Here is a 24,948-nt window from a genome sequence, read left to right as displayed (position 1 = left end):
CAATCGTAAAAAAAATCACATTCTAACTTTTTTTCATTCTCAACACGAAAATATGTACACTCTATAAAAGCTACGAACAGATTAATGATTAATATAAAAGAGAAGATGCTACATAATAAGCATAAAAGCCTACACGGGATTGGGGGGGGGGGAGAAGTACGTATCAGTTGCTTACTTTAAGCATGCATTTTTATACTCACTCTCACGATGGCAAGGAGCCAAAATACGGCAGGGAAGAGCAGTTTTCATAGCTTATCTGTAATTTCTTACTCCTTTTACCTTACCTACCTACTGTCTATATAAACATCAAAGAGAGTTCCTCCATAGTTATAAAGAAAATGGAATCGTGTTTTATTAGTAATTTTTAAATGAAAAGGAAAACAATTGGAAAATGCAATTAAATTACAACTGAGAAAATAAATTACCTTAAGCATTGCTTACATATTTCCATCGAAATCACACTGTTACTGGAAACGGTATGAATCAATTATTTATTTATTACCGAAGAAGAGCTTTTGCTTAAACTTATAAATAGCCTTTATTTCCTTGCTTGTAACAAAATGTTTTTCATTGAAATTTCCCATTAAAGGTCGAAGTCGACGGAGTTAGTATCCCAATGGAGAAACTACCAGTTCATTCTCACGATATGATCATACTGGGATACCCAGGAAGGACGTTCGTCGTATCCATTCCTCTAATGAGTTTGGAGGCAAGGTACTACGAAGAGAATTCTGGGTTTGCTGTAAAAGTGCCATCACGTCGTTATTTCAACAAAACAGAGGGACTCTGTGGTAATAAATTTACTTTCTATAATTATATTAATTAATTATAACGATTCCACCATTTGATACATTGAATTTTAATTCATATACTATCAGAAAGGATTTGAAATCTTTATTAGAATAAAAGAGGAAGGACATTTTTGAATAAGAACTAGATTCTAAGCAATCCGGAATAGCAAGTAATCCGATTTCTCTTATGATCTATCATTTACAGCTGAGAAAATGTGGAGTATAATAAAGAGAAAATAAAATAATGTGTGTCAATGCCAGTAACTTGGTCATAGTTGCTAAGATTTTGATTCATGTTTTGCAATATTTATTTTAAATAGTGTAATTTTGCGTACTTTATACTGTAACACAGGTTTTTCTATTAAAATATACTTTTCTAAATAACCATCTACCATTAACTTACATCAAACGATGGTCGTTTTAATCCAGCTAGATCTAATATATCTAGCCAACTTCAAAAGTCAAAGACTGACCTATTATATATGGAAAGTTGTCATCACCGATTTTTCAAAGCCTCGTGAAGCACCTGAGATATAAGCCTAAGACACTGTGTAATGGTATTAGGTTTCTCAAGAAAAATTGGCTAGCATTTATGTTCCTTTTGGAATAAAATCCCAAAAGAAAAATCAGCTGGAGCACATCAAAGAAATTCATTACTATAGTCAAATCTTTAGTCTACCATTGTTTTAGGGAGAGATGCCAATTAAAAGCGTAGGTAGAAAATAAAACTTATATCAGTTACACCCATCATTAGAAGTGCATGGATAAGAAATAGATTATCAGTTGGCTGAGTTCTGGATTTCGTGACGAGTGTAACAATATTGTGAAGTCGAGCTACCTCTACTCAAAAGTTGGGACGTGTTTCCTACATTAGAGATTGTGCCTCAGTTGTTGATGACCCTAAAACTCTATCTCAGGTTCCTGCCTCCGATGCTGTGAATAAAGAGAGTGGGTGAGAGGCAAGGGGGGTGGACAGAATCACATTACCCTTATTATTAATAATAATGATAGATCTTTCTGTTTATTCGGACTTGACGATGGTGTGGTAGAATTATAATTTGTACTTACTATTTGTCAGTCAAACCTCAAGTTGTTGTTGTTTCTAATGGCACTTGTCATAGACAAGCCCACTGACTTTGACCCACTGTCCAGAAAAAGGAATATAAATTCTTTCTATGGTAAAAATAATTCCCAGATCCCTTGCTGAAAATGAAGAATCAGTTATTTCTCTACTTCAAATATTGATAAACGATGTAGTGGTCACGAAACGAATATTTTTGGGTATATTTGAATTTTCGTTTCGGGATCAAAGATTTTTGATAATATAAAACAAATGGTAACATTAACCGTGATCACATTAAGCGACATCCATTGTATCTATATGCGTGTTGTACCTTACTATTTAAGTGCTCAATATTAGCTCTTAAGAGCTGCTGGAGGATTGAGTTTAATAGTTTTCAAATTTTTAACAATTTAATATTTTCTACATCTGCAATCTTTTTTATGTTTTATACAAAAGTGGGTCTTCTCTCAGTAAAAAAAAAATCCAAAAGGCTACCCATTTATATAATGTTAAAGAATAATACCAGCCTCTATTGAATGCTCTTTACGGCCGTGATCTCTAATTCTTGTTGAACCAGTGAATTTAATAGGAAAATAAATTACGGGTATTTGTAATTAAGATTTTACAAAAGCAAGAACTTATATAACAAATTCCTGCTTTTATAAAATGCAGATTTGGTAAGTTTTTCTTGTTAATAAGAATGAATAGCTGATTCCCCATGCCATTTGCCTATTCTTACTTCGTCTGTTAATGAACTAAAGCTAATAAAATTATTTTTTACAAGGAAACTGCAATAAGAAAAGGGAGGACGAAAAAAATAAGCCCCTCCATAAATTTGTCTGTGACAACCAAGTCGATGGCGATCCGAAAGAATGTGAAAAATCTATGAAAGAGCTGGTAAGTGTACGGATTTCCTCATATTACTATTCTTCAGCACTGGGATTTTATTTTTAAAAATCTTAAATTAATTGGATAAAAGGGCCATAAATGATAATAAAATAAGAAAGCTTTCCAAAATAAAACTGCTTAATATTAACCTACGAAATATTTTAAATCAAAATCAGCAAAACTGACTGCTAAATAAAAAACAATTCACACCAATACATTTGAAAATCAGAAATAATTGACAAAACTTCAATAAATTAAAAAGTTTCGAAAATGCATTTAATATTATAATAATTGCTGTTTCCAATCGATTTAAATGCTGCTAGATTATTTTATTGGAATTTTATATGATCTATACAACATTGTTTGTTCATTAATAATAGAATATCAGTATTCCTGATTCTTTAAAATAGTCTTCATGCATATACTACCCGTTAGAAATTTATCTACACAAACAATTATTTTTGGCCTATTAACTTGATGATATCTTAATGTTTTGTAAAGAATATTAATTTCCTGCAAAAATTCCACTAGGTTTGTTTGTTTTTAAACCATATGTAATCATGCAACATTTTGTCAATTTAAAGTGTTTGCATCTGTCGCAAACTAATAGTAAAAAGCTTGATGCAATAATTATTATATTATTACTATTATGTGATTCATATGCGGACGTCCTGGCCTAGGGGTAGCGCGTCTTCTCCGTGATCTAGGCGTCTCGGGTTCGAGTCCTGGTTCATGCATGGTTGTTCTCTTCCTTGTGTTCTCTTTGTGAGGTGCGTGAATGAGCCCCCTGTAAAAAGGGGTTGTGCAAGCGAGTGCGTGTGGGCTATCTTCATTTGAGCTAGAAGTCAGACTTCTGCCCTCGGGTGCTCAGGGGTCTTTACCCTCAGCAGCTACTGCACAATATTTGGCTTAAATAGTCACACGACAAAAAAAATGTAATTCATATCGGTAGTAGTTGTTTTTCACAGTGACAATTATCGGCAGTACTGCCTTTGTTACTGCCTGCCATTGGATGTTCGAAAAACACAAGGGAAGGGGACTCAAAGAAAATTATTTAGTGTCTCAGCCAAAATGATAATATTTTTTATTCCTACCTTGGCATTTTTTAGATTTGCGGTATTCCAAAGAACTGCTTTATTCTTTTTATCATAATGCTGCTAGAAAGGTTATACATTGTTGGCTAGATTTGTATTGAGGTAGTGAAGTTAATTCTAATGTTGATTTTCAGCGAATGAGATGCTGCTTTTTGAATTTTCGTAATATAATAGTTTTTTATTTTTATTTCATTCGTACAGAGTACAATAAAATTTCGAATAGCCTTCATTGTTCGAAACTGGGTCTAACGAATTACAGTGTGCGTATTTAAAATAAGCTAATGCTACTTAGTCACGTAATATTGTTAAAAAAATATAATATTTATAAGAATTGATATTGAATAGAAATATTGATAAGAAAATTGAAATAATATTTTAAAAGCGAATAATGCATACATTGTACTTGAACTTATAAAATGATCAATATAAATTTCAGTATAATAGCAGTAAGTAACCGAAATATGTTAAAATGATCTTAGAAATAAGATATTAATAATATTATAAGCTTAGGTATGTCAGAATATTGGAACGCTCAAGTTTCTCCTCCAAATATAAGAAAAATTTCCTAGCTCCTCAATCCAGCCATTTTTTTACAAAAGTGAACCTTTCTTAATTTCTATAAGTAAATGTGTGCTGAGACATCCTTTGAGATTTCTCAAAAATAAATTTCTTCAAACCCATATAGGCTACGTCTGTAGCGAACAAAGCACGCACCGCGGGATTCAATGAATAACATTTAATAAAAAAAATATTAAAAAAAGGAAGATATTTCTCAGTGTTAACGAGACGTCACAGGCACCCGCCGTAATTTCATTGAATAGGCATTTCGAACCTTTCAGTATTCATATAAATTTAACTCTTCTTAAAATTATCTCCTCTTTTATTTCAAGCGAGTAAATGAACTTTGATAAGATAATTTTTGCTTCTGGATGGCTAAAAGTCTGTCTGTTTATTGAAGAATTGATCCTGTTCAATTGTCGTCTGTTGCCATTTCTAATGGCACTTGTCATAGACAAGCCCACTGACTTAAGAAGTCAGTGATTTTAAACAAAGGGTACGTCTCTTGTTTTTCAGTAGCGCCATCTAGGACCAAGAGCACAAATTAACTACACACATGTCACTATCCTTTTTACGGGGCGGACTTCATTCACTCACCCCAGATCGTAATTTAGACCTGAATCAGAGAACGATCACCCTGATCCAGTACCCCCAGTGGTATTACTCTCGACATGGAGGACTTTGTGACCACAATAGATTTATACGCTCGCCAGCCACCGTACACGCGGGGAGTCTTCGGCCGATGTTGTTCGAACTCGCAACCCAGGGTACACGAATCCAACACTCTACCAACCAAGCTATCCCGGCGGCCTTCAGAATTGATCCTTCATAATTATTCGTTTCTTCGTTTTCAGTGTTAGTCTCACTAAAAATAATGTCATAATCAATTTCCACCACCATGCTGTACCTTCACTTACAGCCTTGTATAATAGGGTAATCCTTGGACAATTTTAAATATATCTTTGTTGATATTTTTGAATGATAACAAATGTAGAATCCGACATTTAAACGAATGACAGTTAAATAGAAATTTTACTGTTTATGTTAGCTTTCATTTGTCTACATGCATCATTTCATTGGATACTGCCAACATCGAACTTCGATATATTTGATTCAAGGTCTATTCCTGTTCTAATATACATTATATCAATCTATTTAATGGAATTTTGATTCTGTTGTCTTATAATTTTCTTTTCTTGACTTCTATGTAGCCTAAAATAGAGGAGCCAATCCCTATCTGCGAAAAACTCGAAAATCCAATTTTCGAAGCGTGTTACCCACTGGTAGACATCGAAATATTCATCGATGCCTGCAGTTTTGACGCTATCCATAGTGGAGAACCAAAGGCTGCCTTCTGCAAGACTGCCAAGGAATATGCTCGGCAATGCTGTCAAGCGGGGCTTACCATCGAAGATTGGCCAGAAGTTCTTGGTTGTGGTAAGAATTCAGGTTTCTGACTTATTCAGAAATAATTTTGATTCGAAACTAAAGAAAGTAAAAAAATGAACCCCAATCATTTTCCTTGTGGCGGATTGCGATGAACGAGGATAGATTTGGATTTTTGGATTTTTTTGGATTTTATTGGCACAAGAGCCATGGTATTGACTAAGCTGCGCCAAACTGTATTTATTTTAGGATTTAAAATATAATTTCAACTTTAAAAAGCAATGTAAAAAAAAAAGAATGAAAAAGATGAAGATTACTTAAATATGGGGGTAAAAACCTACTGATTTCAAAAAAACAAAAAGATTGGCATGTGGTATTCTATCAAGCAAATGTGAAAATGTGGAGTTGTTAAAATGATATAAACGTTGAGTACTAAAATTTGGACATTCACTGAGAATATGGTAAACAGACATGGTGCAATTGCATTGAGAGCACATTGGTGCCGCTTCTCCAAAAAGTAGATGGCGATGGGTGAATCTGGTATGACCTATCCGCAAACGGGTTAAGATAGTGTCTGCTTTTCTATTTGGAAGGCATGGCCAATGTTCAACACGAGGTTTAACACTATGAAGTTTGTTTTCAGTTAACAGATCCCATTGAGTCTGCCATTTTGAGAGGTAGAGCAAAGATATGTGTTTTTTTAAATCACTCACAGGGATACTAATATTTGCTGTAGAAGTAGCCGATTTGGCGGCACTGTCCGCCTTCTCGTTGCCCCCAATACCTACATGAGAAGGCACCCAACTTAATAAAATAGTAAATCCACGAGAGGAAAGTCTATTAAATAGGTTTAAAATCTTTAAGACCAAAGGATGATTTTTTGAATGATAATGAGATGATTTTAGAGACTGTAAAACACTTAATGAATCGGTGTAAATTATATATTTATCTTGCAGACTGTCGGATATTTTTTCTAGGGCAAAAAGAACAGCACTTATCTCTGCTGTGAAAACTGAACAAGAAGCATTGATTTTAAACGAAAAGACTGCGTTTTGGAAAACCACAGCAAATGAGACACTATCACATGTTTTTGATCCATCTGTGTATATTGCAATATAATCATTATAGTGATGCCTATGTTCATTAAAAATTTTTCTATAAATAGAATCTGAAGTGTCAGATTTGGTAAACCCTTCAAATGGATTTAAGTATTGTATATTGGGAATTGCCCATGGAGGAAAAATGTTGTCCAGTTGGGGTGTTGCATGCAGGTGAAGTAGATTTAGGTCCTTGAGAATATTATGAATTCTAGTAAAATATACAGGTATAAAAAATTTTCGTGCTTCTTGTATTCGAGTTAAGAATGGCCGGAGTTTAAAATTATGAAAAGGATGTTGTGTATTTGATTCAGTTCTAAAATAATAGTGCAGAGATAGTATTTCTCGCCTAAATTCAAGGGAAGTCTCAAAGCAATCAACATATAGGCTCTGAACTGGAGAGGTCCTAAAAGCTCCTGAACATAGTCTGAGAGCATTATGGTGAACAGGGTCCAATTTCTGTAGAACTGTTTTTCTGGCTGACCCGTAAATAACACAACCATAATCGAGCTTGGATAGAACGAGAGCTTTGTATATTTTAAGCATGGATGGTCGATCTGCTCCCCAAGCCGTAGTTGACAAAACTTTTATTATGTTTAATGCTTTTTCACATTTTTTACGCAATATTTTTACGTGAGGGAGAAAAGTAAGCTTCTTATCAAAGGTAATACCTAGAAATTTAACTTCATTTTTGAATGGTATAATTATTTCATTTAGTTTTATTTCAGGATCCATGTGTAGATTTCTTTTTCGACAAAAGTGGATACCAGTAGTTTTTGAAGCCGAAATGGTAAAAATATTGGCATTGCACCATTGTGTTATATTATTTACAGCAGTCTGCAACTGTCTCTCTATAAAATTCATGTGCATCCCTGTACAGGAGATGTACAGGTCGTCAACATATAAGTAACCTTTCACAGAAGGGGGAAGTTGTTTTAAAATATTATTAATTTTTAAAATAAAAAGAGTCACACTTAAAATACTACCTTGAGGAACTCCCTCTTCCTGAATAAAATAATCAGAGTATTCAGATTCTACTTTAACACGAAACTTCCTCAATTTTAAAAAATTTTGAATAAAAATGGGTAAGTTGCCCCTTAATCCGTGGTCATGTAAATCCTTTAAAATACCGAATCTCCAAGTCCGATCATACGCTTTTTCAATGTCAAAAAATATCGCAACCAGATGTTTCCCTTGTAAAAAGGCCAGACGAATATCGGTTTCTAATGCGAGTAGGTTATCAAGAGTACACCGAGATTTCCTAAAACCACTTTGATGAGGATGAAGGAAATGATTAGTCTCCAAATGGTAAACGAGTCTTCGATTAATCATTTTTTCTAAGAGCTTACACATACAACATGTTAAAGCAATTGGACGGTAATTTTCTGGGTTTTTAGGATCTTTTCCAGGTTTTAATATCGGGATTACTATAGCTTGCTGCCAGAGAGTAGGGAAGTACTGCTCATTCCAAATACGGTTGTACAATAACAGTAAAGCTTTTTGGGATTCGACTGTCAAATTTTTAATCATGGAATAGTTAATATTGTCGGGCCCCGGTGAAGAGTCACGGGCACTGGCGAGACATGACTGAAATTCGGAGAAAGTAAAATTGCAATTATAGGGTAAATCAGCTCGGGAATAAAATTTTAGTTTTTGATCTTCAGCTTTTCTTTTATAATTTAAAATTGGAAGAGGATAATTCTGGCTGCTAGATGTAAGTGCCAAGGTCGAAGCAATAGAATTTGCTATGTCTTTAGTGGATGATAATGTTACTCCATTATGAATTAAAAAAGAAGTGTAGCTTGATGTAGAAATACCCGATGCCCTCTTTACCTTTTTCCATAGCTCATGGCTTGAAATCTTAGAGCTGATACTGGATACAAACTTTTGCCATGAAAGCCTTCGTTTTCGACGTTGTATTCTCCTCGAAACTGCTCTAGTCTTTTTAAAATAAATAAAGTTCGACGCTGTTGGATATCTTCGGAAGATGCCCCATGCTTTCCGTTGTGCTTTGTATGCTTGTTTGCATTCGTCGTCCCACCAAGGTTTGTTTTGCTTTTTTCGTTTACCGGATGATTTCGGGATTGAATTATTTGCTGCCTCAATTATAACATCAACTATATAATCTAGTGCATCATCTATGGTGGAGGATTGGATTATATCGGGTTGTATATTAGCTAAAATGGTGAATTTTTGCCAATTTGCTGCATTTAGGATGTATTTGGATGGATGGGAGTGATTGTTCGGGTTGCACCTATTGTCTGAGGCAATCAGAGGGAAATGGTCACTATTATACAAGTCATTATCAACTGTTAAATTAAAGAATGGCAAAAGAGATGGAGAGCAAACTGCTAAATCAACTGAATGAAAGGTTCTTGTAGGGAGATGAAAATGAGTCTTTTCATCTGAATTTAATAGGCATAAATTGTGGTCTGTAAGTAGTTGCTCAATTTGCAAACCACGGGGATTGGAATCGGGACTACCCCAAAAAGGACTATGGCCATTGAAATCGCCCAAAATTATGAATGGTGACGGAAGCTGTGAAATAAGATTATTGAGTTCAGATTGAATAACACGTTCATTTGGAGGTAAGTAAAGGCTGCAAACAGTAATCAGAGAATGCATCTGGATTTGAATAGCAACAGCTTGCAGATTTGTGTTCAGGTTAATAGGCATTGAGGGAACGTGGTCAGCTGCAAGGATAGCAACGCCACCTGAAGTTCGATTATGAATATAATGTTTGGAGAACATTTTATAATATCGGATATTGTGTTTATCCGTCTTGAGGTATGTTTCTTGGAGAGCAATACAGGCGGGATTATGTTTGTTGATGAGATCTTTAAGTTCTGATGATTTATTTAGGAAACCACGACAATTCCAGGAAATAAGAGTGGCCATGACGACAAGCACTGAAGGAAAAGAAAAAGGAAAGCCGCCTAAAGGAAAAAAAAAAAAAAAAAAAAAAAACTAGGAAGATAAATCTTTATCTTCAGCGTCGCTAACGGACATATCATCATCAGATGGATGGACTTTAAGCAGGGCATCAGTATCATCTTTGACACTGTTAGTTTTTCCGTCTGTTTTATCAGGAGGAATTTTTAAAAAGTCTTCTTTTGTCAGGGGACCGCTTCGAGAAGGGCTAGAAATATCTTGTCCTCTCTTTGCGGCAAGAGCTCGCGCACGTTTAGCTGAGTGTTTTTCTTTAAGTTTTGGAGCCAGATCACTATCTTTCTCGTGCTTTCTAGAATCACGAGCGTTTTTGACACGAGGTTTCACAGTTGAATCCTTCTCCGAGAATGAAGATGTTTTCGGAATAGATGCAATTTGTAGTGACGTTATTTCCATATTTAATGAAGTTGTCTCAGGAGGTGCTATTGCAGTATTTTGAGGGTCATTATTGCCAACTGAGGTAGAGGTAGAAGGTCGTTGATCTATTTGCCTAACAGGCTGGTTTGAAATGGTTTGACAAGTGGGAGCAGATGATGAAGCTTTCTCAAATGCTTTTTTTATTTCGAGCAGAGCTAACCAGTCACTTCGTTTTATGGTTACCATATCGTTATTAGCGGTTTGGGTTATGTTCATTAGGGGAGTGCCTATAGCAGTTGCATTAGTTTGAGAATTTTGCTGACTTGTTTGTGCTGAAGGTATAATATTGGTTGTTAGAGCTTCCGAGAAAGAGACACCTGGTTTGGGCATTCTGTCCATTACAATTTTCCTAGCTTCGGGAAAAGATATGTTTTTTGTAATTTTTATTGTTTGTATTTCTTTTTCTATTTTAAATTTTGGACATGATCTGAAATAAGATGGATGTTCGCCATTGCAGTTTGAGCATTTCGGCGTTAGAGCAGAGCAGTTATCACTTTTATGATCTGGGAGAGAGCAACGGGCACAAATTTCTCTGGTCCCTTTGCAAGCTGTTATTGTGTGTCCGAATTTCTGGCATTTGAAGCAACGGAGTGGATTTGGGATATATGGCTTAACTGGACAGATTATGTAGGCTATTTGCACAGATTTTGGTAAGACTGGTGTATTAAAAGTTAAGATCAGATGTTTGGTAGGAATTTTTTGGTTATTTTTCTTGATACTTATTCTTTGAACATCAATTACTTTCTGTTCTCTCAAGTTTTCCAAAATGTCTGCTTCAAGGTCTCTCTGGAACTCTTTCTCCGAGATTACACCCTTGGTTTGGTTAAGTGAACGGTGTGCAGTAACAGTGACGGGTATTTCTCCAATTTGCTTCAATTTCATTATGTTTTGAGATTGCTGTTTGTTTTTTATTTCAATTAACAGATTCCCGTTGTTTAATTTTTTGATAGTTTTTACTTCACCTACAATTCCAATAATTGCTTTATGTATCAACAGTGGAGATACTTTTTTCAATGAACTTTGTTCAGATGCAATAACGAAAAATTTAAAATAAGCATTACAATCAGTATAAACATTAAGAGCCATGCGACATTTGAGAAGATTCAGGCTCCAACGGCACCACCCACCACGGAGCCCTACAAGGGATGGTAGTTACCGGCTTTGGTGATTGCCAACCTCGGCACTTGCCATGATGCTAGTCAGAACCTATACGCTGGGAGTCACTCCCGGGGACAGTGACCACCCTTAACGCCAAGCCCAAGGAGTGACCCCTTCGCTTGATCCCCTTAAGCAGACCAGTTATGTGCCTGGGATACCGGCCGATTGATACATCGGAGACCGAAATGTACCACCCGTCTAATGGGTTGCCACGCACGGCCAACACGTGGGGTTTTGGCTGTCCATGAGAAGCAAGAAGCAAACAGAGCGGCAACCGCTTCTCATGGAGAGCTCCCTCGCTTACCGTCGAGGGATGGAAGGATGAAGTATAGAGAAGGGCAGGGGGGAATAAGAAGAGAGAAAAGGGGGGAAGGGGAGAGGAAAAGATTAAAAGATCCCTGGGTACCTCGGGATTGGGACACCCGTACCCGAACGAGGATAGAACCTGGGACCTTATGGTTCGCAGCCCAGTAACATGACCACAATACAAAAGCAATTGCTCGTGTAGCGTAGCTGTTGACTGGCTTATGAGCTTTCATCACAGACTCTCCCTCCAGTGAGTCGGAGGTGAGACAAACGATATGGCTGTTGAGTGGTGATGTTTTAGCTATTGATTCTAATGTGCCTGTACCCATTTGAGTAGCGCCAAGCGTTATGGTGAGCATGTGTGGGTGAGTGGTTGCTGTTGCTGTGTCAAGTGAATCTGATGACTTTGGTTTGCTGTGGGTAGATGACGCCACAACAGCTGTATGAAGGTTGAATGTTCATCGTCCGAGGTCACCAATGTGGCGGATTGCGATGAGCGAGGATAGAACCTGGGACCTTGTGGTTCACAGCCCAGTAACATGATCACAATACAAAAGCAATTGCTCGTGTAGCGTATCTGTTAACTGGCTTATAAGCTTTCATCGCATCCTTCATTTTTTTAATATTAAATCATTAAGGCTTTCAAACTTAAATGCAGGGATTTTTTTAACTTTTTATTTTCTCGCATACGAAGTATAGAGGAAGGTAGGTAATATTATCACCAAAATATTAGAACTCCTGATTTCGGTGAATCCCTAATCCCCTTGAATTCAAAAAACGCATTGAACTAGAATGCTGAAATTTTGCATATGGACTCGTGATCAAATTTGTAGATTTCTATAAAATCTTGGTCAAGAATTATTAACAAGAAGTCTGTCGGTCCGTCTATTCGATTTCAAGTGAACTCGATAATTCCCAAAAGCAAATAACTAAACAGATAAATTTTGATACTCAGGTTTAGAATCTAAAATATAGATTGTTATCAAATTTTGAATCAAATCTTTCAAAGGATTGATCGTCTATCGGTCTGTACTTTTGCATGCATCTCAAACCAGTAATTCGTGAACTAAATGACTTAAATAAATGAAATTTGGTGCATAATCTTGTGATTACAACTATAATTTTATGTCAAATTTTAGTTTGTCAGTCAGAAAAAAATCTTAAATACGTATTTGCATGATATATTCAGTAAAAATGCTAGTTTTACGACAAAGATCTACATTTCGCGACTTTTTTCGCCACTGCTATGCAAGATATTCATTTTCTTTTCCAGAGTCTGCAATTATAAGATGGGGGTGGGAAATCAGACCTTTATTGGAGGGTTTAGGGAGGACCTTTCCAGTTGGTTTTATCTCACAAGCAATAGCAACCACATCGTGCTGACGGCACGAAAATGTGTGTAGTTTTCGTTCGTTAAATACATAAATAATTCTTTTAAATTAAATTTTTTTCACTATTAGTGTTTTTATTTTCTTTATTCAAAGATAATATTCGTATTTTATCCATGTCTATTTAAGTAGTAATTTTTAAAAATAAGTGGATATCAATTTCTTTCTAATTTAGAACATTTGATTGAAAAATTAATAAGTTATTTCTTAATTTAAGTTTATTAAGAGTTAATTAAGTTTAACAAAAATATTAATGAATTAACAATAAATTAAAATTGATGAAAATGATATTCCATTGTCCTTCGAATAGAACGTTCTTGTCCATACCATACCATACCATAATCAGACTTTTTGTGAAATTTTAAAAATTATTTTGATTTTCTTTTTATTACCCTATCATATTAAGTAATAATATAGAATATAAACATGGTATGGTAATAATTTGATAATAATAAAGTTTTTTTTTAATTATCAAAGCATCACAATTTCGTTCTATAACCATCAAAATTCTATGAAATTTTTGTTTTCCTTCTTTCAGATATCACATGTCCTGGGGACCTCATTTACTCCCAATGCCATGAAGGCTGTCCTCAGACCTGCTCAACCGTTAAAAACAAAACCGCAGATTCAAAATGTGACGAACTGAAAATTGACGGCTGTTTCTGTCCTGAAGGAAAAGTGCTCAGAGAAGGAGCATGCGTAGACAGCATTCTCTGTGGTAAAATATAATTCTTTCCTAAAATTACTTACGTAGTCTATAAAGAAATGAGTTTGAAAATAATCATAATTATATTCCTTAAATATTAATTTTTCGTTACTGTTCTAGATACCTGTGACGAAGAAGGACATGTGGTAATTAAACTTTTTTCTTTTTTGTTGTATTAATCTATCCTTTACTCAATTCATACCTATGGTTGCTTTGCTTGTAAATCTTGAATAATATGAGATCTGAATTTTGCCACACAAGTTTGCTTAAGTCTTGGCTGACTTTTTTATTTATAATTCGTTATGAATGCTTTAAGCCACATAATCTGTGTTTCAAAAATAATTATAATTGTCTTTTTCAATCCAAGGAAGGAAAATTTGGGAATTTATAATTATTTTTATTTTGAAATTGGCCACTAAACTGTTTTGGATAAAACTTGGATTGTAAAATCACAGTCTGGTGACAATATTACATTCTTGTCTCTCTTTATACCCTCCAAAATCAGTCTAACTTCGTATGAATATTTCACACATAATCAAATCGAACAGACACAAAAATATAATGATTTTTTATGAAAATAAGAATATAAGGTAAACGAGATGGAAATAAACCTAAATCAAATTAATAAAAATGAGATTTATTAGTTAAAGTTCTTAAAACCTTAAGCCAATTTCTATCTTCTGAATATTTTTACTAAGATTTTTTTTTTTCAAGTTAGATATTCCGTAATTTTTACTCACTAGTTATGAACAAATCTGTACAATCTTAACTTGACCTTACTAGCTAATAATAAGCTTTAATAAATCGTTTTCCCCAGAATGGTAAACAAATTCATCTACCTGTTTTACTATTTGAGTGGATTAAAAATTACGCGTTTTCATCTATACTTATAATAAAGCTCAATGTGTGTGTGTGTGTGTGTGTGTGTGTGTGTGTGTGTGTGTGTGTGTGTGTGTGTGTGTGTGTGTGTGTGTGTGTGTGTGTGTGTGTGTGTGTGTGTGTGTGTGTGTGTGTGTGTGTGTTGGCGCTCTACAGGCCAGGTCATTTGACATACAGCTATCAAATTTGGTACATATATACCTTAGAGGTCGGGAATGTGCACCTGGGGTCCCTTTTTTGAAATTTTAATTATTAATTAAAAACTAACTTTCCCGCCAAAAAAAATCTTCCATTTTCCCCACCGCCAAATGAGTAAGGCTTCAATGTTTTTTTTTTTTTTTCCCAACAGTAATGAGGCTAGGGTTAAGATTTTTCGGCGGATTATTTTAAACGATTCATTTTATTTTCTTAAAGTTTGATGCATTTAAAATTAAACATTATTAATTAATCGATCTGTTCATGATGAATCTGAGAAAATTTTGTTGGCAAATTCTTGAGATATTACATAATTTAAGAAAGATATTATTTAGTGCCCATAAAGTTTAAACACTCACTGACTCTATTATCAGTAATCATATTATTAAAAAAATGCTTTGTTTCAGTAAAAAATATTATTATATTAATTGCAGTTTAGTCATTTCCATTTTAATTGTAAGCATAAATTCTACCGGAACTAACAGAAAATTAGAGAGATACATATTATGTTATGGCTGAAGGACTTTATATTATTATGAGTGAATTACATGACTATCAAAATTTGAAGCTTTAAAATATTTGATGAAGAAACTATTAAAGTAGGAATTACATAAAATAGTTAATTATTAAAATTTTAACGAGCATTAAAATTGGCGAACCGGCTGGTCGACAAAGGCGGCTAGTCTTCAATAAAATTTTGTAATACTTTAAAAGTGAGTTATTTATCTAACAAATTCATCCTTAATGAAATTAGGACAAATAATATGATTATATAACAAAACTACTTAAAATATTTTATAATCGTGATAAACATTTTGTCTAGAAAACGTTTTATGATTCTACTCGGATATTTTAGAATTAATTTTTGTTTTACATATAATTGGAAAGGTGTTCTTTAAAAAAATTAATAATATCCGTATTATATAAGTAGCAGTTTAATTTAATTAGCCCTTTTTAAGATTGAAATTTTGAAATTTTTTCCAACTAGAGATATTCAAACTAATTTACGTTTTTTTAAATCTCTTTCTTTAGAACAATTTTAATCGGAAAATTGGTAATTTTTAAATTCTTTATTTCTAGTTATTAATTCTAGTCTGAATTTGTTAATTTCTTGTCTAAATTAGTTAAATGTTTTATTACAAGTTAAATTCTCGCACAGTAGATGAGATTGCTTTCCTTTCCTTCTCAAAATAAAAAGTGAAATTCTAATTCTTCCTGTCTTCTTTACAAACTACCTATTCTATTAGCTTTTCTTTTTCAGAAACTTGAAAATTCTCTTCCGTTCTTTTTTTTTTCCATACAATCTTTTATAACAATAGTTTTTCCGTGTAGCCCGGAGACGAATGGAAAGAAGGTAATTGTGAAACCTGTCACTGTCGCAGCGATCTCACTATTGCCTGTGTTGTGGAGCTTTGTCCATCCAAGCCGATCTGCTCGACTGGCGAAACATTGGCGAAAATTGATCAAGATGGCGACAAATCACCCTGCTGCGAAATGTACACATGTGGTAAGCTTGAAACTTATAAATATGCAAAGTGAGTCAAAGCAATTATGTCAAAATTTATAGGGAAATCAGGCTTACTCAGATACATCATTTTTACATTATAACAACTGGAACCAAACAAAACACAGACCTATACAAGGGCTTGTTGTGACAGTGAAGTGGCGAGAGGATACAGCATACAGCGATGAATAATGCTATAATGTAACTCTAAGAATCCACCATCTCAAGAGCGACTCGGCTATAAATGTGATGGGAAATTCCATTTTTTTTTCCTGCAATTTTAGTAGAGTAATGGAAAAGTCAAGATGAGTTTTTACCGCCCACAAACTGCTGAAACTTATTGTTGATTTCAGCTGTTTCATCTTTAGTTGAAGAAACCGTGGGGAGGGGCGGGGGGGGGGGCAAATTGGAAAGTTCTGTGAAGTTGAATGCTTTATTCAGCACTTATCAGAGATATTTTTTAAAACCAAAATTAACAATATTTTGAACCATCGTCATCCACCGCAACCAACGCGGTTAAAAACTGGGCAACTTATGTATAATGGAATCTTGAGATCTGGATATTATCTGAAAATCAGCAAGTAAAAATTATTAACTGCACGATCCTAGAGTAATCTGAAAATTCCCAAATATACCTGGGGACTGTAGAAATCAACAAGTACCCAAAATTCTTAATTAGCTAAAGTTTCAGTGCAGAAGTAGGTGCAAAACGCCAATTGAAATGGTGTACACAAATGTTTGTTTATTTATTGACTCTCAAGTTAAATGGACAATGCGGCTGATAGATGTTTACTTTCCGACATGGCTTTCGGACGCCAAATCTTTTGTATCCTTACTTCCAGATATGGTTCTGGACGCTAAAATACCATCTTGGTTTTCTCACTACCATGCTAACCTACCGGAAGAAATGGAATCTTCCACCACATTTACTATAGGTCTTTATCGAGACTCGAAGAAGAAGGCGCCTTCGATATATTTTTTATCGAAGCCGTTCTTTGGAATTACTCTAAGAAACGCCTTCTTAATGTCCAATAGGTTCTCTATGTTGGCAGATGTTATAGCCGTGCAAACATTGAAACTCGTGTATTCTTATACACGGAATTTCTTTGTTATCATTTCAAACTCCCACATATACCATATGCATTATAACTTTTAAAAGTGTTTTTATAGAAATAAACTTGTTTTACGGTACGTTCTTTCACTTTCGAAACGATTCTCCGACCTCGTCTTTAGTAATATCGTGATTCTATATATTATTATATGTTGTTAAGAATTCAGTTAACCACGTGGTCTTCCTGGGTGGAGCTAGCTGCTAATCATGTAAATATCACGTGGTCTCCCTGTTGATGTTAGTATATTTTTTTCCCAGTAGAAGGGAACTTGACTCCTGTACTAGAGGGAGTGTGATCTCAGCTCTCTCTCTCTCTCTTTCTTCCGAGAAATTTTATGTGTAGTTCTCTAGGTCTACTACACTACGGCGTAAGCATGTGCCTTTTGTTGTTGATGTTACCAATAAACCACATAAAATACAAAATGTGTCTTCAAGTCATTTCATTCAGACCACAATCTTCACTATCAAATAAATTATTTTGTAATCATAAAATGCAATTCAATAATTTTTTTATATATCCTTGTCTCTTCGCAATTTAATGAATAATTGTTCTGAATCGCCTCATACGTTCAAAAACAGAAGCCAAATTTAAAATATGTATTTCTAATGAGCAACAATTGATAGAAACACATATATTACATATAAGGAAAATTCAAAATTTTATTTATTTATTCATTTTTTTTTTTTTTGCATTCAAATAATACAGGTAAAAACGAAACTGTTTCATTTGAAAAATGGCGACATCTGTGGAAAGGAAATTCTTTGTGCTGCAGTGTGCAAAAAAGTGAATCAGTTGGTGTATGACAACTTAAAATTTATTGTGAATAAAGAATCCCTTCGTCACGAACAGATTTATGAAAGAAATTCGTAAAATATGGTTCCATTTGCAGAGGGTCAAAACAGTGTTGGTCCGCGCACCTCAAATGAAAATGCCGGGCGTTTGTAAATTGCTTAGAAACATGCCCTTAAGTAATATACAAGCAGAAGAAACAGAGAGCTTAGAATTTCAAAACCAAGGGTGCTTAAAACCTATATCTATTAATTCTAAAAATCTACAAGATCAGATTTTTTCAGTACTTAGCTCAGTAAGTTGCTTCACGTGCGGTAAGAAATAGATTTTCTACTAAACAGTTTTCGCATAACAAACGGAACTCATTTTAAATGCAAGGAATAAAACTTTGAACTTTTTTCTATCCAGTAATGCATCCGTATATGTCTCTGCACTGTCGTTCAATAAAAATAAATATTTTAAATTTTTTTCCATTGACTCTATACAGTAAGTTTCATTCCTTTTTTTTCCCATTGACTCTATACAGTAAGTTTCATTCCTTTTTTTTTCCCATTGACTCTATACAGTAAGTTTCATTCCTTTTTTTTTCCCATTGACTCTATACAGTAAGTTTCATTCCTTTTTTTCCCATTGACTCTATTCAGTAAGTTTCATTCCTTTTTTTCCCATTGACTCTATACAGTAAGTTTCATTCCTTTTTTTTCCCATTGACTCTATACAGTAAGTTTCATTCCTTTTTTTTTCCCATTGACTCTATACAGTAAGTTTCATTCTCTTTTTTTTCCCATTGACTCTATACAGTAAGTTTCATTCCTTAAATTCATCCACTTTATTGTCATGGTTCACTAGCATTTGAATAGACAGATCAGGGTATGGACTGTAACTTGTGAAAATTAGCGTTTATAAATTATTCATATTCATTCATGTGACATGTTCATTGTTCATTTATGCTCATGAAGATTTAAAAATTGTTTTACAGTAAATCTATTTACACCTGATGCAGCTCAATGCTTTTTATTGCAGTGCCTAAGATAAAGGATTGTCCTACGCCACATGTTCCACAATGTCAGAAGGGAGAGGCAGCTAAAATTCATACTGGTCCCGACTTATGCAATCTATTCAAATGTGGTGAGTTTCATTCTTTTGACCGTATAAAGGATTGGATAATTTATAATATAAGCCAGGGCGATCCAATACTTTTTTTTTTGAATAAAGGTGTCTTTAATGAAACCATTTTTTTCACAGAAATCTTTTATAAAATATCAAAAAAATACTTTATTGCTAAATGTCAATAATTTTTGCATTGGTTTGTCTAAAATAAAGTGCTTTTTAAGTCTCTGAGAAAATGAATGCTCGGTAGGATGGATGATGGCGTAGTTTACCTTACAGGTCATTACATATTTTCTCAAATCATGTACACTACTAACCTTATTTCTTTTCTCATAGTAGTTTTCAAGCAATACTTAACTGCCAAACTTAATTGCGCGCAAATAAAAAGTAACAAACAGTGTTCAAATTAACTAAATCCTAAGAAAATTCTTTATATTTTACGATGAACTTAGAAGTAGAGATTTTCCATTAGATTGCGGAGCTCTGTTTTGGAGCCACTGCTGAAAACAAATGTAATTGCATATCATTTCGTACTTCCACCACCACCACCACCAGATATGTCATAAATATTCGCCTAACCTAGACACAATCATCTAATTTTTGATAGCAATCTCAAAAGTACTCATCACATGCAATCTCTTTTTGAAAACGCCTTGACAAAATCGCCCATCCATAGCTATTGTACTAATTTCTCCAATTTTTATTTCATTAAAAGCTTATAATCCTTAGATATGTCATCAATAATCGCCTGCCTTGTACTCATTTTCACTATCAAGACATATCGTAAAATAAAAATTTGACTCGGTCCCAGCCGCCTCAACAGTTAGAGTGATCCTTCCCATTCTTAGAAAAGCATATTCTTAGAATTATATCAGTCTTTCCGTGAACACAAAAGCTCAAATACTTTCAAGCTGGATATATAAAATTCGGTATGTGGTAAAGACAACGTATTTGTATATTTTTATCAAATTTTAAACGAATTTTATTCATAGATAGTTGATCTATCCAAATGGACACAGTAACTACAAATCGTAAAAATATAAATCGATAAAATTTCGCACGAAGTTTTACATCTAAAGTGTATATTCGTATCAACGGATTGTCTGTCTATAAGTCTGTACATTTGTTTGCCTGTAATACGATACTCAAAAACTCAATGACCTAGATAAACGAAATATATGATCTTAATACTACAATCGTAACTCTGCGTCAAATTTTTCCTTAATCGGTCTATAAAAAGCTTCAAAATGCATCCTAATTTTTCTTCAGTATACTGCCGCATTGAAGAAAGACAGTCGTATCTCCATGGCCTAATGGTTATGGCACTGGTCTCATAATCAAGAGACCGTGGGTTCTAATCGCGCTAGAGACAATGAGATTCATAGTATATGTAAATATTTAGTTCCTTGATTTTAGGTTTTCCTTTATTTCATGTTCCAGAAGATACTGGACATTTCTTTAGTTTGCCAGACAAGTGTTCTGGACTTTTCTTACTGTCTCCAGAAAAGTATTCTGGAACTTTCCCTGCTTGTATAAAAGTAGAGGATTTGTCAGTCAGTGTATTCTCTCAGTTCTGTGTTCAGTTAATAAGTTGGTTTAGTTCTACTTCTTGTGTGTGTCATTGAATTCCACACTAAAGTATCTACGTGACAATATTATGAAGTACAAAATGCTCATGTGCGGTATTCAAAAAATTAATTTTTGGGCACTCTTTACGTTCACAGACCTACTAGAGGCCCAAATTTTTATGCAGGGGAAAGAGAGCTAACATGCCTCATCATAAAGGAGTTCACGATAAAGTTCTCATGAAGCTACCCCCCCCCCGCGCACTTTTTAGTTTGAGAGTAAATCTAATGTAGATGACTTGTATCAAAAGCTGGTGAATTACCACAGTAAGGGACTATGAAGATCTATCATTAACTTCTTTAGAATAGAATTTGTTTTATTTTGCTAAAAAGAAAGGCAATACAAAAAATAAATCGTTGCCTTCATGCCATTATATAACTTTTTTAAAAAAAATCTTTTATACATAATTAATAAAAAAAAATTAGGCTTTTGATTTTATTACGAGTATGCTACGCTACATATAAGGTATTTATTTTGCTTGATACTTTCTACAGAATGTGATCTAGCTCTATGCCCACCTGTTGTGTGGCCAGAATTAGAGGAAGGGCAAACAGCTGAAATTGTGAATGGCACATGCTGTCAGAAGGTTGAGGTAGTTTGTCACAAACTTGCCTGTCCAGAAAAACCCGAGTGCAGCACAGGTCTGGAATTGGTTGAAATAGAAGGAGAGTGTTGCACAACATACAAATGTAGTAAGTCATCATTTCGTTATGTTGAATTTCTGAATCATATTACTACTTATAGCAATATACCCAATTAGTTAAAATTTATTATTTTCCATCTATGTCTTAATCGAGCTTAAATTACAATATTCTTCAGAAATAAATATTTTCTTTTGGATTTGTTTAATATTTGTCTCGAGACACTAATTAGAATGCTTAAGATTATTTTTTTTAAATTAATATCCCAGCCATTGAAAATTTTATTTCATAAAATAGCAATATTTTAACATTTTTTTAATAACTCGTTTTCTTCCTTTTCTGTCCGGTGCAAATTTTGTAATTTTAAACTAATGCTCTGATGAATTGGAGGTTTGAAATTTTAAACATGGCAAACTGCATGACATTACAAAATTAACTTACTTATCTTACGTATCTCTGTCTATTCGGTATAAATTTCGAAACCAGTTAAAAACTTTCATTACTGGCAGATGGCGCCATGCCAAGTTGTTAGCTTATCTGGAAGTTAGTTTAACCCTTTCTAGGGCCGTGGGAAGTATGCTTCCCACCATTTTTATCAATTTAGAAACTTAGATGCTTCAGTTCTTCATCTCAGACAAAATAATGTCTTGATTTGTTACTTAGTTATTAATTAACCAAATTAATTAATGAATCAAATTAAATTTATCTAATAAGCTAAATGAATCCCTTTTCTTATTCTAATTTCAAGCCTAAAAATATTTTAACATAATATGACTAGAAAAAAATGGCCCTTTAAAGGGTTAAAATAGTTTGCAAAGTTTCTCATACACAAGACTTAAAAGCATAAAATGATTTCTCTTAACCCCATACAGATTGTCCTGAAAATTTGAGATTGCTGCTGTGAAATTCGCAGCACATGCTGTAGTAATATAGTAATCTAAGTAATATAACCCCTCAAATAACTTTTTTCAGATTCTATCATTCAAGCATTCATTTAATTAAAATATGGCTCTTTTTTTTCAGAGCCCATGGAAGATGTTTGTTTATATACTCATAGGTATAGATTAGAAAATGATATTCAAGTTCCTGTGGATTCAGAAAATGCTACGCCAGTAATATACAAGGTAAAAAGAGTTCCTTAATTACTAAATGCTACATTGTATCTTAAATTTTATGTGTTTTGCTTCATAGTGCCACAATACTTCTGTCCTTCTTTTAAGTGTTAATTTCGTGCACTAACGGGAAATAGAATCTTTTCACCATTAAAGGAATTGTGCCAGATATGCAGAATTTCAGAGGCTTGTTTTCACTTTTGAAATATGACGTCTATTCGAATTTTGTGCGAGACGAATAAGAATGCAGAGGAAGAGCACACTATCGGTCGCATGGCTGTGGTGTATGGTATTATATTCGCAGTGGAAATTCGGCTATCTAGTGGCAAAATAACATAGCGCACAATAGCAAATATGTTATCTAGACCTTACTTTATGCCAGCAGTTACAAATCGTAACTATTTATGATTTCAGTGGTGCTAAGCTAGAGCTCATTGGAAGGAGGGCCGAATTCCGCTGTGTTCTCAGGCTCCCTTCGGCGTTTCTCTCTTTGCATCAGTGATATTGGTCTGGGAAGTAATTTTTTGTAAGAGCAGAAGCATTTTCAGCATTATCCCATGCGCGTTGACAGTAAATTTATAAAACAAGTTGGAGATTGTACCAGTCGTGCTGACATTTTTAATCACTAAGAAGTATTTTCCAATGGGATAATGCTCTTATACTTACACCAATACAGCGCTCTCGTCGTATTTCCTGTTGATCTTTCTTTCTTCACCATCATCCACAACCAACAATGGTTGTTGCTGATTTACTGACCAAATGAAACATATCCTACAAAATGGCATACGGTATCTTAAATACACAATGCATAAGCATTTGCAAGATTGCATTCAGTATTATGACGATTACAGCAGTCATTAATGTACCATTATTTCACATTTGAATCGGCTCTTTTCTTGCATTCTTTAACTTGTGACTTTGAAACTATGTTGTTGTTTCTTATGGCACTTGCCATGGACAAGCCCGCTGTTATACGAAGACATCGATTTTAAGCCGGTGGGGGAACGTCTCTTGTTATTATAATAGCGCCATCTAGGGCCAAGAGAACGACTTAGCTACACACAAGTCACAACCCTTTTTACAGGGCGGACTTCATTCACGCATTTCATTCACTCATCCACAGATCGTAATTTAGACCTGAATCAGAGAATGATCACCCCTGATCCAGTATCCCCAGTGGTATTACTCTCGACATGGAGGACTTTGTGACCACAACAGATTTATACGCGCGTCAGCCACCACACACACGGAGAGTCTTCCGACGGCGGAGTTCGAACTTGCAACCTAAGGGACGCGAATCCAACACTCTGCCAACCAGGCTATCCCGGAAACTATAAATCAAATAAATATGTTGATAAATGCATCGCCTAAATTTCATTCTTCTAAACTAAACTGTTCATAGCGGTGCAATTTTATATTCGCACAAGTGTACTTTAAAACAGTTGCATCAGAGTAAAATATGTAAATTCTATAATATTATTTCTTCTTATTTTTTGCTAACTGATTCTTTTCATTTTTCTTTCAGCCTGAAGAAGAATGGAAAGACGGTCTATGTGACACATGCAAGTGTGTCAAATCGGGTGATCAGCATGTTACCATGTGCAATGTCGAAACATGCCAGACTGAAGAAGAAAGCTCAGTAAGTAATTAACTATTTTTCGACTGATATGATTGCTGTTTATGCTTATAAAAGGAAGTACTTTTATATGTTTTCTATATTGAGACAAACCTTACATACCTACATCTCTGAAATTTGGTATTCTGATAACCATAATGATAGTTAAATGCACTTGGAAACCAGAATTTTAAAATTTAATTTAGAAAATTTGTGCTTTTTTTAAAAATACATTTGCAGGTAGTTTCGCTTTTTACAGTTGTAGAAAAAATTATACTCCATCGAAAAGAACAAACAATTTGCATTTTAAAGAAATTTGCTTCGCAAGTCTGACATAAAAAATTCACAAAATTTAGTAAATTAAAATGTCACTCTTTCCAAAAACAATTAAAAATTCAAATTCAAATTTCTACATTAGACATTCTAATTATGATACCATCTCTAAATTGTTTGTCATTATTTGAACATTTCTATCTAATTTAAAACACGAACCATTAAAATTACGATTTTTCTGGTGGATTCAAAGATTTTCTTTACTGATCCCTGGCAGGAAAAATGAGCCGC

General features: G+C 34.2%; 1 protein-coding gene across 2 annotated transcripts in view; it reads left to right on the top strand.

The window, feature by feature from the left end:
* Nucleotides 1–24,948, top strand: part of LOC129981119 (uncharacterized) — a 472,677-nt gene that overhangs the window by 434,378 nt on the left and 13,351 nt on the right. For both annotated transcript variants that reach the window (XM_056091801.1, XM_056091800.1), the window contains 10 exons: nucleotides 590–791; nucleotides 2,639–2,751; nucleotides 5,606–5,831; nucleotides 13,634–13,813; nucleotides 13,922–13,947; nucleotides 16,208–16,382; nucleotides 19,304–19,408; nucleotides 21,511–21,708; nucleotides 22,681–22,781; nucleotides 24,295–24,408. In XM_056091801.1, coding sequence (XP_055947776.1) covers nucleotides 590–791; nucleotides 2,639–2,751; nucleotides 5,606–5,831; nucleotides 13,634–13,813; nucleotides 13,922–13,947; nucleotides 16,208–16,382; nucleotides 19,304–19,408; nucleotides 21,511–21,708; nucleotides 22,681–22,781; nucleotides 24,295–24,408 — 1,440 coding nt within the window. The remainder of the gene's footprint in view (nucleotides 1–589; nucleotides 792–2,638; nucleotides 2,752–5,605; nucleotides 5,832–13,633; nucleotides 13,814–13,921; nucleotides 13,948–16,207; nucleotides 16,383–19,303; nucleotides 19,409–21,510; nucleotides 21,709–22,680; nucleotides 22,782–24,294; nucleotides 24,409–24,948) is intronic.

The sequence above is a fragment of the Argiope bruennichi genome, chromosome 8 (assembly GCF_947563725.1).
Source record: "Argiope bruennichi chromosome 8, qqArgBrue1.1, whole genome shotgun sequence".
NCBI classification, from domain to species: domain Eukaryota; kingdom Metazoa; phylum Arthropoda; class Arachnida; order Araneae; family Araneidae; genus Argiope; species Argiope bruennichi.
The sequence above is the reverse complement of the archived record's forward strand: the minus strand, read 5'-3'. Positions and strand labels throughout refer to the sequence as shown.